Here is a 16,353-nt window from a genome sequence, read left to right as displayed (position 1 = left end):
GACAAAAGGAGACAGTCACCTACAAAGGAGTTCCTGTAAGACTATCAGCTGATTTCTCAAAAGAAACCTTGCAGGCAAGTATGGGCTGGAAAGAAGTATTCCAAGTCATGAAAGGCAAGGACCTACATCCAAGATTACTCTATCCAGCAAAGCTATCATTTAGAATGGAAGGGCAGATAAAGTGCTTCCCAGATAAGGTCAAGTTAAAGGAGTTCATCATCACCAAGCCCTTAGTATATGAAATGTTAAAGGGACTAATCCAAGAAAAAGAATATGATCAAAACTATGAACAGTAAATGACAACAAACTCAACTATTAACAACTGAACCTAAAAAAAAAAAACAAGAAGGAACTAAGCATACGACTAGAACGGCATCACAGAAATGGAGATCATGTGGAGGGTTGTCACCAGGGGAATGGGAGGGGGGCAGAGAGGGAAAAGTACTGGGAAGAAACAGCATAGATGGTAGGTAGAAAATAGGGGAGGCTAAGAATAGTACAGGAAATGGAGAAGCCAAGGAACTAATATGTACGAGCCATGGACATGAACTACACGGGGGGGGGGGGGGATGCTGGTGTGAAGGGGGTGTGAAGGGCGGAGGGGAATAAAGCGGGGGAAATGGGACAACTGTAATAGCATCATTGATAAAATGTATTCTTTTAAAGAGAGAAAAAAGGAAATAAAAAAAGTCAAAACACAAAGGAAAGTTACCTTGTGGTAAGTTCCTTGGTAAGGCCAGTAACCCCCCCTGGCTCGCCCCTCATTCTGCTCGCCAGCTCTTACCACTGGGGCTAACCTCGGAGTGCCGCTGCTGCTGACAGTTCCGCACCTCCCCTCGTATCACAGATTTCCTCTTAACCTCGGGTTTACGCAGGCTTATCACCCTTATACTTGTCACCCAGGTTCAACATTTAGTATTTCGCTGTCTTCATTATTTCTGTATTTATTTTTTAAAGAGTTTATTTATTTCTTTTTAGAGGGGAAGGGAGGGAGAAAGAGAGGGACAGAAACATCAACATGTGGTTGCCTCTCACCGCCACCCCCCCCCACCTCCAGCATCAAAGCCCCAGCTTGCAGGGCTGGGTTACTTGCTGTCGCTTGGTGGGGGGGCTTGATGACGCTGGCTCTAACCCTGCCTCTCCGTCACAAGGCGTTCGTGTCTCACCTCCATGGTTAGGTAGTGCACTCAAGAATCTCTCATGGCCACCCTAGCAAGGCTTTATGCAGTGACACACCCTAGATCAGTCCCCGAGTGTCTGCTGAAACTGTGTGTTCAGAATTAACCCACAGCGATGGCCGTCACCCTTTCTCACAGATAAAATGATACCCATTCTGGGACCCGCTCTCATTCCATGGACGTGCATCGTCTGTCTTCCTGCCTGTCCGGTGTGTGTCTGCTGAGAGTCGAAAAAGGTTGAGTCTTGCTCCTTGCTTCTTGGGGCCCTGCTCAAGCCTGACCACCCTGACCCCCTCTGACCTCCTATAGCTCATATCACCTGGATCACGCCTTAGTAATTAGGAAAGATCGTGGTAAAGTGGAAAGATCAAGGGCTTTGCATCAGACAAATCTGAGCTCAAAATTCCTATCAGAACGTGGGTTTTGGCAACAGGCAAGTGTCCATGCAGATCCCCCTCTGTGACCCCAGCATCCTTCTCGACCTCTCCTCCCGGGGAATGAATGAGAACTTGGTGAGACATGCTTAGTTAGCATCGTGCCTGACACAAAGAATGTGCCAAGTGTGTATTTGCTGAGTGACTGAATAAACCTGTTGATGGTGACTGCCCTTATGGCTGTCCTAAGAACTGTTAGATAGTTCTTGTACTGGTCTTGCTCTTGCTCCGAGCCCTTGGCGGCTCGTGGTCTGCGGTGCTGGGCTGGTCCAGCTTCCCGTCCCTGCTGGATGGTTTCCTTCACCAAACCGCTGCCATGCGCAGGAGCTGCTGCTCAGGCCTGCGCTTGCGCCTCAGCACAGGCTGGCTGTCCTCACCGTGGGCAGGCAGTGCCATGCCCGTCGTGCAGGACAGGAGGCTGGCACTCAGGGCAGCTGTGGTCACTGGGGCCCACACAGGAGGCGGTGACGGGATTTGAACCGGCTTCTGCGTCCTGGCTCCCGCACCTCTCCCCCACCCCAGCCTTTCTCCGCGCCGCAGAGGGGGCTGTGCCCGTGTTCCGAGTGGTCCACCCACAGGAAGAGGCTGAGGAGTGACTGTGACGTGTGTTGAGAAACAGAAATGCCTTTATTTTGAGCACTAACTCCCCCTACTGTGTGTATTGATTTCATGCACATGTTAATTAGGCGGTTTTTCTAAAATATTGACTTGTCTCTGACTGTAATTCCGAGATGAGAGCAGATCACCCCAACACGATGTTTTTCTCCCCACTTTTCACCCAGTACACCCTGCGCTGTGACATGAAGCGGTCTCTGTTGGCCAAGGACTTGACGAAGACCTGCGAGTTCATCGTCCACTCTGCCGTAAGCTGTCCTCGGGGTTCCGGGACTTCATCGTAGGGGTCTCCTATGGGGTCCAGGCTTCAACCCACTTCCACACCAACAAGCCAGCCTATCAGCGCCGTCCCACTGCCACTGAAATGCTCGGGCTCCTGGGTCAGGCACAGGGACCTTACTCTCCCAGCACAGCCAGCAGCCTGTGCTGCACCATGGGTGTCTTTCCACTGGGCCAGAGTCCTGTGGACCCAATGACACTGCATCATGGGGAGTTTGTGCCCCAGTAGTGGAGTGCCGGCTGGGACCTCTGCTCTGTTCGCAGCAGGGAGCAAGCCTGGTCCTTGCCCGGAGAGGGGACTCGCCTCGTCCCTCAGGGTTGCAGGGCAAACAGCTCAGAGATGGCCTGGCCTGGTACCAGGTGGTCTGGGCCTTGCGTTCTTGGCATACTCAGCAAGGACGTAAGGGGACACACAGGGCCAAGGTGGGTTGCCCCTTCTAACACCCCCTGCTGGTATTTGGCAATGACATAATGTCGTAGAACATTCACATGTCAGCGTAGGAAACTGGATCCTCTCCCCAGGCCCCCACCCCCCAGTGACTCCGTGTGAATTCTCGGGAGTCCTCTGCAGCCCGGCTGTGCTTTGCCTTGGGCACGCGGAACCTCGCAGTGACGGGCAGTGCCTGCCCTCTGTGTGACGCATGGTGAGAGATGCTCCTGCTCACAGCCCTGGGTTCCCGGGTGTCTCTCGGGCCACTGCAGGCTCTCTCGCCCAGGCTCCGCCTCTCGCTTGCACACATTGTCACCACGCTCTCTGCCTCACTGTCCTCACCTGCGGAGTGGGGCCAATGACAGCTGCCATGCCCCGCAGGGTCAGCGTGTGGATTTGGTGGCGCGTTGTAGGTGCTCTGGTGTCGGCTCTGAGAGGTTTAAAATATCTCGCAAGGATACCTCCCTGTATCTTAAGTCCAACTTTCAAACTCCGGGTCTTCAGGAGACCTCAGAGGTTAAGTCCGCCCTCCCATTTTACAGGTGGGGACGCTGAGCCGTGGGGTGAGCATCCTGGGCACAGAGTGCGAAGGTGTTTGGGGCAGGCCTGCGTTTGGGACCCGAGCACCCTCCTCAGTGCCAGGCTCCCCCTCTCACTGCTGCTCCTCCCTGGTTTCCAAGGCAGGGGGTGCAGGGAGCGGGCAGGTTTGACCACAGGACTCCTGGCTGCCCAGCCACTGATGCCCGTTTTTCCTGTTTTAGCCTCAGAAGGGGAAGCTGACCCCGAGCCCCGTGGACTTCACCATCACACCTGAGACCTTGCAGAACGTCAAAGAGGTACTGTGTTCCCCCCGCCCGAGTGATGCGGGGTGTTTTCTCGGTGACTGGGCCCCAAATTCTTACTTGGGTATCCAGAGGAAATCCAGAATAGTCTTGACTTTTTTAAACTCCGTAACCGCTTAGAAGACTAATGCTTTTGGAAAGTTCCGCGGGATATGTGTTATTATTTCTTATGTCTTCCAGTTTTGCATTGTGGTCAGAGACTCTCCCCTGAGCCGCGGTCCCCAGCGCTACCTGTCCTGTAATTGGGTGGTCTCCACCTGTGCTGGTGGCCGTGCCCCCTTGTTTCTCATTGTTGGCCGCCGCCTATGCTTGGCTACCTGTCTCTTGTCATCCATGGACGTGGCTTTTCGTCCTCGCCCTCACCCCACAGCCTGCTCTCTGGACCTTTTGATTAGTCGGGCTGAAGGCAGCTTTGGGACTGGGGCACACGAGCGATGCTGGCCTAGTCCCTCGGAGACACAGCCAAGGCAGGGCCATGCTGTGGGCGGCCTTTCAGAGTCCGTTACCCACCCCTGCCTCCTCCAGCTTCTGGGGAGCACGGGGCACTAGTGCGCCAGTCCACTGCTCCCCCTGCAGGGCCCTGAACCTGAGTGGGGAGCGAGCAGGGGGAGCGAGCAGGGACAGCAGGCGGGCAGGGCTGGGTGCCCCGCTCCACCCTGCGGACTCCCAGTGGGTTGCATTAGCCCCACCGTTTCTTACGTCGGTTAGAATAAGTTGGCATATCTTACTTCTGAAGAATCTTCGTGATAGAAAACAGGTGAGAAGAGGTGCTGAACAGATAGGAACGAACAGTTCCATTGCTTTGCCTGGGAAGCAGCATCTAGCCAGAGTTCTTGAAGCACAGTGTCTCCAGCAGAGGAGCGTGCGCACCCCGCTCTCCTGTTCTGAAGCTGTCTGGCTTTGCTCCTGCATCTCGTCCTGCACTCGGTGGTGCTTTACTGTCTCCTGTTCCCTCTCTTCACTCTGATTTATAAGGTGGCGAGGGTCTTTTTTCTGTTCTTATTGTTGTTGACTCCTTTTCTCTTTACCATCTCGTCTCTCCTTCCCAAGTAGTTGCCCTTCAGTGTCGTGTGCAGTTTTACGTGCAAACACAGCATTGAGAATAAGCACCTTCCAGCAGAAGTTTGTAACATGTTTGCGTTTTCCTGCCATCGCACCACCTTGTTTGTTACATTTAAAATCTACGTCTGCTCGTCCCCAGTCTTACGTCCCGATTTAACCCCTAACTGGCTCACCCACCAGCCCTTCATAGTCATCTCACGTGTCCCAGTCACTTTCTGTAGCCGTAACTGGAGGCTTCACCATCGTTGTTGCTCACCGTCGATTCTGCTCACTTATGTCTTCTTCTTTTCTTGATTTGGTTTTTGTTTAGCTGGACTCCACCCTAGAGTTGTGCTTTCGGAAAGGGTGAGGAGCGAACTGAAATCCTTGGGTGTCTAGAAATTGTCTTACTTTGCTCCCACACTTGAATCCTGTCTAGGCAGGAAATTCCAGCCTTACTATCATTTGCCCTTAGAACTTTGAGAAAGAGTTCCCGGGTCGTCTAGTGCCCAGTGACACCCGTGCCAACCTGGTCCTCAGGTCTGTGTGAGCTGATCTGCTCCCTCCCCTCCTCCCTCACCCCTCCTCCTCCACAGATCCCCCAGCATCTCGCTCCTTCAGGCTCTAAAACGTCAGAGTGCTTGCCCAGGTTCGGATCTTGCTTCGCTCCACGTGCCTGGCATCTGGGGGTCTTTCTCCTCCTGAAGGCCCAGCCCGCCTTCAGCACGAAGACGGCCCTGTCGTCCCTCTGGGCACTCGGCTCACAGACGCCCTCGGCTCAGCCCTTCTGTCGGAGAGTCGACTCCACGACACCGTGGCCCGTTTCCCAGCAAGGCCCCTTTTCCCCCGCAGCCCCTCCTTTTAATGCCGATGCAGTGCTGGCCAGCTGATGCTGTTTCTTAGGGGGTCAGTTCCTCTGTTGATAGAGTGAGTGCCTCCTTTTCGTGCTTTATTTTCCTCAAGTGTTTATTGATCTCAGTTACTAGTTTATATTCATAGATGGTGACCTCACACATGTGGTCTTGCAAACTGGACTCTCTGTCCTTAGCCCAGACGAGAGTCCTCTCTGGTTACGGGCGGGCGCTCCGGCCAGGGCAGCTTTGCTGGGAGCGCTGCACCGGGGAGGAGGCAGCAGGCCCTGGGGGCCTTCTCTTTGGGTAGGTGAGCAGGTGGTTTATCTGCTCAGTCTCGGGCCTTCGAGATGTAACTGTAAGTGACTCGGAACAGGTGCCCTGCCTTGCCCAGCCTGCTGTGGGGGTCTTCTGGGTGGAAAGCACCCCTTGAAAGTTGCAGGCCCCCGGGGCAAGTGCCAGCTCCAGCGGCTGCAGCCAGCGGGCCCACCCTCCAACGCACGTCCTGGGAGCACCCACTGACTGCCCTTTTCCAGGGTGCCCCACTTCCCGCCTGCGCCTTCCAGGATGGTGGCCACTGGCCGGCTGGTCCGACTTGAGGCGAGCTGTAGTTGTGAGGTTTGGGAGCCCAGGACTCAGTGTGAGAAAGAGAGTGGGAACGTTGTAAACTTTAAATCTTGATTCTATGTGGGAGTGATAATATTTTGGATATCTTGGCTAATTTTACCTGTTTTCTTTTTTAAAACGTGGCTACCAGAAAGTTCAGGTGGCACATGCAACCCACCTCCGTGGCTTGCAGCACGTTTCTGCTGGACGGTGGTGTCCTTGGCTCTGCACTGTCCTCAGTTCCTGGGACGCAGCCAGCGGTGAAGGACAGCTGGCTCCCTCTGGTTCCCTGGCGTCCCCATGGGACCATTGTCACTTGCCTGGGACCAGTTTCCTCTGTTGACAGAGAAAAGGGCCACAGGTTATAGTCAGGGTTTGAAGAACACTCTCCTCTTTAAATTCCCTTGAAGTCAAATAAGTGTGTTGACTTTTCAAAACTGCATTATTAAGAACACTTTCAAATTGATTATCTTGTAAAAGCCTTTCTGCATGTGTTTGGCTAGCTGTCTGCAAACACTTCCTTGGGCATTTCACCGGTAGTTCCCTGGTTGTTTCCTCAGTCCAGAGCGGCTGTCCTGTCTGACCTGGGGGTTCTGAGCAGGGCTGTGAGAGGTGTCAGGCAGTGCCTGGTGTCGGGAGAGGTGACAGAGTTGGGCAGGTAGTAACGGTGACAAAAGATGCAGAAATTGCGGCCACACCTTTTACTGCATCTTGTAAAACTGCAATTCCAGGGTTTTTATCCAAACGATCTGACTTTGTTGTCCAGTTTTACCTGTACCACAGTGACTGTTGAATCATCTCCGGTTCTGATGGCTTTGCCTCTGTCTGGTTTCAGAGAGCCTTGCTCCCCAAGTTTCTCATCAGGGGACACCTGAACTCGACCAGCTGCATCATCACACAGCCCCTGACGGGCGAGCTGGTGGTAGAGAGCTCGGAGGCCGCTGTCCGCAGCATAGAGCTGCAGCTGGTTCGCGTGGAGACCTGCGGTGAGGCCCCAGCTCTGCCTGCAGATCGGTGGCGGGGGGGGGGGGGGTGCAGGCAGAGGTGGAGGGACGGGGGTGCGGGGCTTGGGGGCCCTGGGAGCCTCGGCTAGAAGCCAAGCTGTACCGATGCAGGTCCTCACAGTCACAGAGCGCCGTCAATCACTTGCTGGACGTTGGCTGGTTTCTGACCGCATGGTGCTCTCCCCCTCCTCCAGGGTGTGCAGAAGGCTATGCCCGTGATGCCACTGAGATTCAGAACATTCAGATCGCCGATGGGGATGTCTGTCGGGGCCTCTCGATCCCCATTTACATGGTCTTCCCCCGGCTGTTCACCTGCCCCACGCTGGAGACCACCAACTTCAAAGTGGGTAAGTGCCGGTTCCCAGCCCTCATGGCCGCCCGAGGTCCTGGGACAGGTGTGGCCCCCAGAAAGGGCCACCCAGAGCCTAGGACAGACACACCTGTCTGCTTGGGTCAGATCGGCTCTGAGCACTCAACCTTCAGTCACTGCTTGAAGGCTGAGGGTCTTCAGCAAACAGCCCCAGCTCTGAGGACACTTGCGTTGTCACCCAACGAGGCTCCAGCAACCTCGTCAGTGTGGGCAGGGGATGGAAACCTGGGCAGGGGACTAACACAGCAGGGACAAGCCGGCTTCGTGCACAAGAGGTCAGGACGGAGATGTCAAAGGTGTGACAGTCCTATGAACATGAGTCATCGCGAGGCTGGGCTTTGTGGGGACAAGCCAGTGCACTGCTTCCGGGGCCCATTGGTAAATAAGTTGGGGGTTCAGCAGCTGCTCCTGCTGCTGTGCCTGGTTCCCTGGGAAACGGGGACGTGGTCCGGAAGGCCAGCGTGTTTCATCAGTGTCCCATCCCCCTACATCTGGTAAGGTGCATTATTAGTAGTCCAGAGAGAATCTTTGTTTTTAAAATGAGATCATGATTTCACTTTGAACAATTCCAAATAATACAACTTAAAATTTGAGGAAGTACAGGTTGTCTCCAAAGCCGAGTGCACTGGTAGTTTTAATGGAGGCTATTGCACCTGCCACTGACCCTGGGCACTTCTTGGACCTTTGGGAGCCTCCGCGTGGGTGCGAAGCCTGAGGCTCAGCCCCCCAGGGTCGGGAGCACAGTTTGTTTGTGGGGCCCCTTGAGTGCGTCATCAGAAACATTACACTGAGAGCACGTGGGGTCAGGACACCTCAAAGGTGACATTGGTCAAACTTGACCCAAGCCAAGGTACCACAGTGTTTCTAAAACACCATGTATGTCTATCATGGAGGTAGTGTCCCTGCCCACGGCACAAAAGCCAAAGGCCCAGGCAGAGAACAGGGGGCGTGCCCTCAGCCACGCAGGCTCCGCCCCGGAGCACAGCCTCCCAGTCCTGCCCAGGCTCCAGGCAGGCCGTGTGCCCACAGCCAAAGACAGCATTGTTGTCGGCACCCCAACCACGAGGCCTGAAGGTGCTGTAACTTGACCTCCAAGGCCTTTGGTTCTAAGTTGAGGCAGGATTTCTGTCGATTTCTCCGTTTGGTTTTCCTACACAGACTTCAGAAGGTCCAAAAAATGTTTGTCTGCTATGCGGTTCATAAGGCACCTACATTTTTAATGTTATTTCTGTCGGATTTATAATAAAGTGTCCATATACCATTCATTCAGGGCCTCTGGTCCTTCCACGGAGATGACACCCTATGACTCCCTCAGTCCCCCAGCCAAGGCACCAGCCATGCCCTTTCCTCATGCCCGGTGCTATAGAACAACAGGTGCCATGGTGGGGGGCAGGGTCCCCACACAAAGGATGGGTGTGTGACCGTGGAGAGCGGCAGCCTCCGCTGGGCCTGGAGTGGCCCTGCCTGGCCAGCCGGGGTTAGGCTTCGAGAGCCAAGGTGGGGTTGGCACCACAGGCTGGAAGGCGGCAGTGTCTGGGTGCCAACCATACAGGTGACTTCATGGCCTTGGTCAGGCCAGAGTTGGGGGCTTGGCTGCCCCAATGCCACTGCTCTGCCATGTCCTGTGCCACAAGGACAGCCAGCACCAGCTGCCTGAGGTGGTCCCCGCTCCCTGACCTGTCTCTCTGTGCACGTCGGCCACAGCGGTCTCTCAGGGTGGGGACAACAGGTGGCTGGAGGAAGGTAGAGGAATGATGCCGGCAGCCCGGGGGCCCTTCTTGCTCTGTGACTGATCAAAGGCAGGGGAGGCACTTCATGGGGCAGATGACAGTCACACACGGGGCATTGTCCTTGGAACTCCAGGCACAGGTGGGGTCCCGGACCCGGTGACCCCAAGCCCCTTCCACATCTGAGCTCCTGCATCACGGGGTGGGACGGGCACCCTTGTCCCTGCAGCCCAGCCACTTCTCTGCCCACACAGGCCCTGCCACCTCCCTCTGCCCATGAGCTGGGAGCCGGGCTGCCCCGTGCTCAGGGAGCTGCCCCCCCCCCCACAGCCCCTTTGCCTAGTTGACAAGGCTGGCCCACACGTAGCAGCCAAAGAGAGAAAGGACCCTGTTTGCCGAAAGGTCCAAGACAGACAACTGGCAGGTGTTCCAGTTAAGCTCTGGGTATCCAGAAGAACAAGTTCAGCCAAATGCTTCTCAGACCACTGTTTCCCACTGGGGAGGGAGCCGGTACCTGAGCAGCTGCAGGCCACTGGGGTCCGCCATTCCACTAACAACTGTGGGAAACGTAAAAATAAAGCAAAGGAGGGTAAGTGAATCGGAAGGGTTCCAGAAGCTCCCCTCCAGGAAAGTGTGGTTGGGGAAGCTGATGTCTGCCTGTCCCCAGGTGAGGAGAAATGCACTTTGAGCAGGTGTTCAGGGGACTTCCAGCAGGTCCCCTCTCCCGGAAGCTCAGGGGGTGCATGAGGACCCAACACTGGCCCCTCGCTGCTCAGAGCGGGCGGGGCCTGCGGAGGGCTCGTTGTCCGCTTCCGGCTCCGGGCAGGTGAGTGGAGCCGGGCAGGTGAGTGGAGCCGTCTGTCCTTTTGTCTTCTCAGAATTCGAGGTGAACGTCGTCGTGCTGCTGCAGGGTGACCACCTCATCACGGAGAACTTCCCGCTGAGGCTGTGCAGGATGTAGCCCGGGCGGAGCTGCCGATGGAGATGCAGCCGCTGGGGCCTGCAGGGACCTGCGGGGGCCTGCGGGGAGGCGGAGCCCGGCACACGCCGCCTTTCTCGATGATTCTGCCCCAGAAACAGACCTGGCCCCTCACATCACAGTCGCCTTCTTCCTCATTTCCTCGAGGCTTCTGCTCCCAGCGGGCGCCTCTAGTCAGACCTTCTCTTTAAATCCATCAGGGTCTCCCAGCGTTATTGGCAGGATCACTCAGGAAGCAGAATTCCGCAGGCCGCCTGACTGTGCTGCCGCTGTGTGGGGCGGAGGGCAGCGGTGACAGCAGTTTGAGTTCTGCTGGGCAGCGAGGTCCTGGGCCTGCGACTGCAGAGCCACAGCAGGGCAGGGACAGGCGGCAGGGCAGGGACCCCCTAGCTGGTGGCATCCACAGGTGCCCTCCGAGGAGGGTGCCAAGTAGCTGCCTCCACTGAGCTCTGTCGTTCTCCCACACTGTTCATGACCTTGAAGCTCTTAGAGAACTGGAAGACAGTCTTTCTTGCTGCCCTAGGACTGAGGGGAGTTGGTGACAGTGGCTGACGTATTTCTGAAGTCTCAGGACCTGGTGTAAAATTGTGTGCCACTGCGTTCCCAGAATGCCCTTCAGAGCCACGTTATGTGGGGGGCATGAGTCCGTGTCGTGTTGGGAGGCTCGTTTCCGGGGTGGTAGGTGAGCACGTGTCTACACTGGCTGGGGCCAGAAGTGTCCTGGACTCAATGAACTTGGCCTCTCTCCAGCCCTGCCTGTGTCCTGGCCAGGGAGCTGGGCCTGGAGCCACCTCCTCCTTAGCCCCGCTCTGTGGTCCACAGCGTAAGGTGAGCCTGTCACAGCCCATTTCTTCCCTCCCGTCCTGCCCTTCCTCCCATCGTCCACCAGTGACCAGCCCTCAGAAGGAAGCCCTGAGCCCCGCATGGCCTTTGCTGCCAGTCCCTGGCCTGGGCGGGCTCACGTGGACGGCCATTGTCCTCGGACAGCACGTTGGATCCTGAGTGCAGACGACCCTGACCCGGGCACAGCTTCGCCACAGGGCCTCGCAGGGAGAGGGAGCCCACGCGTGCAGAGCCATCCAGGGCTGGCTTCCTCAGGACACGTGGCCGGTTCACAGGGCTCCGCTCACGCCCCATCTCTCCTTGATGTGTTTAAAGCAGCGGAAAACAAGGAGCCTCTACTTGGGGGGATATTTCACAGGTAGAAATCATTTTTAATTAAAAAAAAGCCAAATGAGAATTTTGAGAAATGCTTTCAAATGTGTAATGCTATGTCAATTCTTTAGTAAGCCCATTTTACAGATACCAGTAAGATGACTCCTTAGGGAGCAGTTGTTATCTTTGGAGGAGCCACAGCCCAGCCATCTGCTGCATTTCCTTGGCAAGGGCGTGGGGCCAGACGTTCCGCCTCCTCTGTGGCTGGGGACTTCCACCAGAGGCTGTTAAGGGAAACTCGGGTGTCCAGCTGCCCTGGGTGGAGCTGGGTCTGTCCACCCCTGGAGGCTGGAGTTGTCAGACTCTCATTTGAGGATGGGGGGGGGGGCGGTGAAGGAGAGTCTGAACTATGAATTTACTACTTTGGAAATGTCCCTTCGGGCAGGGACACATTTTGGCCATCAGAGTTCCAGAAGAAATAGGGCTTGGGTCCAGTTCTCAGACATGTTGTAGATTCCTGAGAAGGCCGAGAAGTTAATCAGAAGTAAAATGTTAGAAGAGCCAAACATCGTGCCTGAGTTTGTCCAAAGTCCTTGTCCTAAGCCCACCTTTGTGATAGCTGGTGGGAGGTAGAACTCTGGCATTTGGTAGAAATGGGGACAGAGGCTCTCTCAAACCAGACAGAAGTAGAATGTTCTACTTCCCCGGGGGCTGAATCTGAGTCTGACTCACCCCTTAAAAGCTATGGGGCTGAGTCACTCCCATGTGCCAGTTGTGACTGGGGCTGTAGCAGGTCACCAGACTCTCCCACAATCCCTCTGATTGCCCACCGTTTGTTCAGAAACATGGCTGTATTGCCGTGGAACCATGCCCACCTGGCAAGAGACCTGTTTCTGACTCCTTTGCAGCTACATGTGGTCATGTGATGGAGGATGTGGGCCCCTGGAGGCCAGATCCCACAGGCTTGCATCCCAACCTAGACTGTGCTGGCCACAAGTAAGCATAACACCTCACCTCTTCACCTGTGTCATTGTCATCACCGTGTCATCACAGGAGAGAGAAAGAAAAGGGACTTGCTCTCTAGCCTCTGGATTATTGAGTGCCTTGCCTGTAGTTAGTTACTGAGGAAAATGGGCTGGTTTTCAGTCACTCGTTCTCCAGTCAATTAAAACGATTAAGTTACGGTTTTCCCAGAAAAAAGTGTCAACTTACTACCGAGTATGAACTTCTGTGATGACAGCTGTAATGCAGCAGTTCTGGCCTGCGTTTTGGGAAGACAGCTGCTGCTGCAGACTTGATGGTGTGCTGGCTGCCACCCCCTGGTGCCAGGCATCTTTGGAACTTGCCGGGAAGCCCTACATCAGGTGAGGCTGAACCCCCCCCCCCACCCAGAGGGGTGGGCCCTGCGCTGCTCTGGGAGCTCCGCCTTGGCAGGTCAAGTCGCTGGGGTGTTTGACGGACACCAACTGCGGGTGTGGGTCTAATGAGAGTGTGTGCCAGGGGAGCCTCAGGTGTGCCTCTGGGTCAGGCCTGCTCTGGGTGCTGGGGACCGGCCGACACGGTAGGGCGGCCTCAGAGAGGGGTAGCGGTGTCCCCACGCGTCCCCACCACCCCCAGGGAGCAGCCTAGCTGCCACAGTCCAGGTTACCCTTCACCATGCCTCGTCAGGGCTTCACATCCCCCCCCTGCCCCCCGGCCCAGTTTCCTTCCATTTCCCTGTCACACGTCATCTGGTGAGAGGAGCTGAGGACTTCGCTGTGTTTGCTGACGTCCAGTCACCTCAGTTTTGATCAGCTGGAGCAAACGAAGACAGAGTTCGGGGACAGAGGAAGTGTTTGCGGCTGCATCCAGTGTAGGAACGAGGTGGGTGGACAGAGGCCCCAGCGTCCCAGGTAAATCGCATTCGAGTCCTGAATTCCTTCCATCGACGAGGGTGTCAGGAACGTCTCCACCCCACTCAGCACTGGAGCTGGCGCAGTGTGTGACCTCACAGCAGCCATCTGAGGGGTTGTCGCCCCCACTTCACCGTGGAGCAGAGTGGCCAGGACCCTCCCTGTCCCCGTCACAGCCGAGTTGTGGGCCGGTGTCCCCCACACCGCCCTCACCCCTTACCGAGGTGTGCGTGGGACCTTGTCCCCGGGGCTCTCGTGAACCACATTCTTCACCAACCACCCTTCTGACCCCCAGCTAGTTTTCAAAGAGGGCTGAAGGAAGTTTATGTTTCCGAATGAGAGGAGATGAAAAATCGCACAGCAGAACAACCGCCTAGAAAAATGCTCTCTGGAGGGAAGGCCACCTTTTAAATGTAAATAATCCTGTGACCACAAGACTCCAAACGAGCCGCCTGAGTAGGAAAAAGTCCCACGTGTGGCCACAGGTGGGGGTGGGAGGAGTCCTCCTGGGCAACGGGCTCCAACCTCTGAGAGCCCTTTACACTCCCAGCGGCGGCGGTGGTGGTAGTCAGAGGACGCGCCTTTACTCAGGACACCAAGGGCAGTGCCAAGGGCAACGCCAAGGGCAGCTCGCGTGTGCAGGCAAAGCTGCCCTGACCCCACCCACCACAAAATGCGGTCAGATCGCTACAGTGCATCACTCAGCGGGGTGGGGGGCGGCAAACCGAGGGGGGAAGACTGGGCCAGGCTCCCTGGCACCCCACTCTGCTTTTCTGTGGGTGTTGCTGGGGAAATGGGAAGGCCTTGAGCCCCCGCCCAGCAGGCCGGGTTCTGACGCTGTGGGGTATTCCACCCCCAACCCCGGCCAGTACCCCCAGGGCTTCCTGTGTAACACACAGAAGCCACGCAGCAGGCTGTTACCTGGAGGAGGACGAGACGCAATCTGCCCCTGCTGCCCCGAGATGCTCCCCAGATCGGAGGGAGCGCCCGTCTGCCCAAGGCCGGGCGGGGCACTGAAAGGCTCAGCACGCCTACGCTCTGCACCCTCGGGCACTTCCAGGAAGAGGCCTGCGTCTGGTGGCCTTCGCAGGCCCGCTGTGGCAGGGGGCTTGGCATGGAAGCCGGGGAGAAGCAGCCCCAGAGAGGAGGGCTTCTGAGGGGTACAGTTTGTGGAGCGAGGGTCCCCGGACAGGGGTGTCACTCCTTTCTCGGGTCACTGTTGCCCACCTTCCTCAAGGACGTCGATGCTACAACCTCTGGGTCTTAATTGCCAGCAATGGGACAAACTCTCCTGTCTGGAGATGAGCAGCCAGTGGCTGGGCCGCTTGGGGCCACCAAGAAAAGGCTGTGCTCAGACTTAGCCGTGGGAAGCAGCCGAAAAATAAAGTCTTAAATATTCATTTAAAAAATACTTTCAACATTAGTATGCATTAAGAACACCCAAATTCAAAGCCCAATACATGATCAAATTTAAGAAATGAGTGTTTACTTCCTAAAATTTTCACTGCCATGTGCCTTTATAGCTTACAGAAAATATGTTATTTTTAATCTATAGAAAACTTTCAACAATTATATATTTTTGCCACAAAGAAATAGAAAACTCTCAATAAAATTTTAAGCAGAAACTGCCCAAGCCATACACTCTCTTTTAGTGCAATAAAATTAGAAATTAATTACCAAACAAAAATCAGAATTCAATATAAACACTTTAAATTATATAACATCCATCAAAGAGGAATCCAAAACTTCATTTACAGGCCCTTTTATTTTTGAAGATTCTATTTATTTTTATAGAGAGGGGAAGGGAAGGAGAAAGAGAGGGGGAGAAACATCAATTGGTTGCCTCTCACATGCACCCTGATCAAGGACTGAACTTGCACTACAGGCATGTGGCCTAACAGGAATCCAACTGGTGACCTTTCACTTTGTGGAATGACGCTCGACCCACTGAGCCACACTGGTCAGGGCTGCAGGCCCTTTTATACTCCAATGAGAAGGAACCCGCTGAACAGCAATAGCCAATGCTGCAATCACGGCACAATTCATAGCCTTAAATGTGGTTATGACACCAGATTAAAAACTAGTGAGTTTAGGCATTCAAAAAAAAAAAAACCTAAGAGAAAAGAATGATAAAAGAACGAATTCATTTGAAAGCAAAAACACTATCAAAAAATGTATAAATAAGTCCATCAGTTGGTACTTTGAAAAGACTAACTCAAGTGGAAGATCTTAAATAGAGCAAAACAAAATGTAAAGAAAGAAATATGTAACACTAGGAACAACTTCAGATTAAAAGAAGCCCAATAAGAATTATATTGAGTTGGCCAAAATATCCATTTAGTGGGTTCCATAAAATAAAAGGTATTTTTCATTTTCACCACTACTTTATTGATTTGAATACTTTGAGTATGCCAGCTATCTCCATTAGTGCCTTCCAGTGGGTAGAGGCCAGAGGTGCTGTTAAACACCTTCCAATGCACAAGACAGCCCACAGCAAAGAATTATTTGGCCAAAATGTCAATAGTACCAAGAAACTTCACAAACCACTTTGACATGTTTGATCAGTCACAGCACCTTCTTCCTACACTGCATTTTTTGCATTTCAGTTGCATTTTCATCTTTCTTGAAATGATAAAGCATAATATGCCAAAATGTATATTTTCTTTCATCTTCAATATTAAAATGGTTTCAAAAAAATCACCAATTTTGATTTTTCACCAATTTTTCACCAAGTTAAAACAACCAAGCACCACTAGAGCCATTCATTGCACCGGGAAAACCAAACAAACTTTTTGGCCAGCCCAATATTAGCAGTGCCCTTGGAGGTCCCCTGGACCCGGCTCCTGCTTCAACAGTGTTTGGATGACATGGACCCAGGACGCCCCTTCTTCCAGCCTCCAACCACCCACCAACCTCTTGTCCAGTTGCCACCTTCAGAACCACCTCAGCC

General features: G+C 54.4%; 1 protein-coding gene across 2 annotated transcripts in view; it reads left to right on the top strand.

The window, feature by feature from the left end:
- VPS26C (VPS26 endosomal protein sorting factor C) overlaps positions 1 to 11,572 on the top strand; it is a 37,552-nt gene extending 25,980 nt beyond the window's left edge. The window contains exons 4-9 of one of the 2 annotated variants that reach the window (XM_037040632.1): positions 2,395 to 2,475; positions 3,698 to 3,772; positions 7,112 to 7,262; positions 7,475 to 7,627; positions 10,256 to 10,374; positions 10,417 to 11,572. In XM_037040632.1, the coding sequence (XP_036896527.1) occupies positions 2,395 to 2,475; positions 3,698 to 3,772; positions 7,112 to 7,262; positions 7,475 to 7,627; positions 10,256 to 10,338 (543 nt within the window). In that variant the 3' untranslated portion in view covers positions 10,339 to 10,374; positions 10,417 to 11,572. Of the gene's footprint in view, positions 1 to 2,394; positions 2,476 to 3,697; positions 3,773 to 7,111; positions 7,263 to 7,474; positions 7,628 to 10,255 lie in introns of both variants that reach the window. The other variant, XM_037040631.1, reaches the window with a different exon arrangement.
- The last annotated feature ends 4,781 nt before the right edge of the window (positions 11,573 to 16,353 follow it).

Source organism: Sturnira hondurensis, unplaced genomic scaffold, assembly GCF_014824575.4.
Source record: "Sturnira hondurensis isolate 20B ecotype Veracruz unplaced genomic scaffold, ASM1482457v3 Scaffold0002640, whole genome shotgun sequence".
Classification (NCBI taxonomy): domain Eukaryota; kingdom Metazoa; phylum Chordata; class Mammalia; order Chiroptera; family Phyllostomidae; genus Sturnira; species Sturnira hondurensis.
This window is presented reverse-complemented; position numbering and strand designations above follow the sequence as displayed.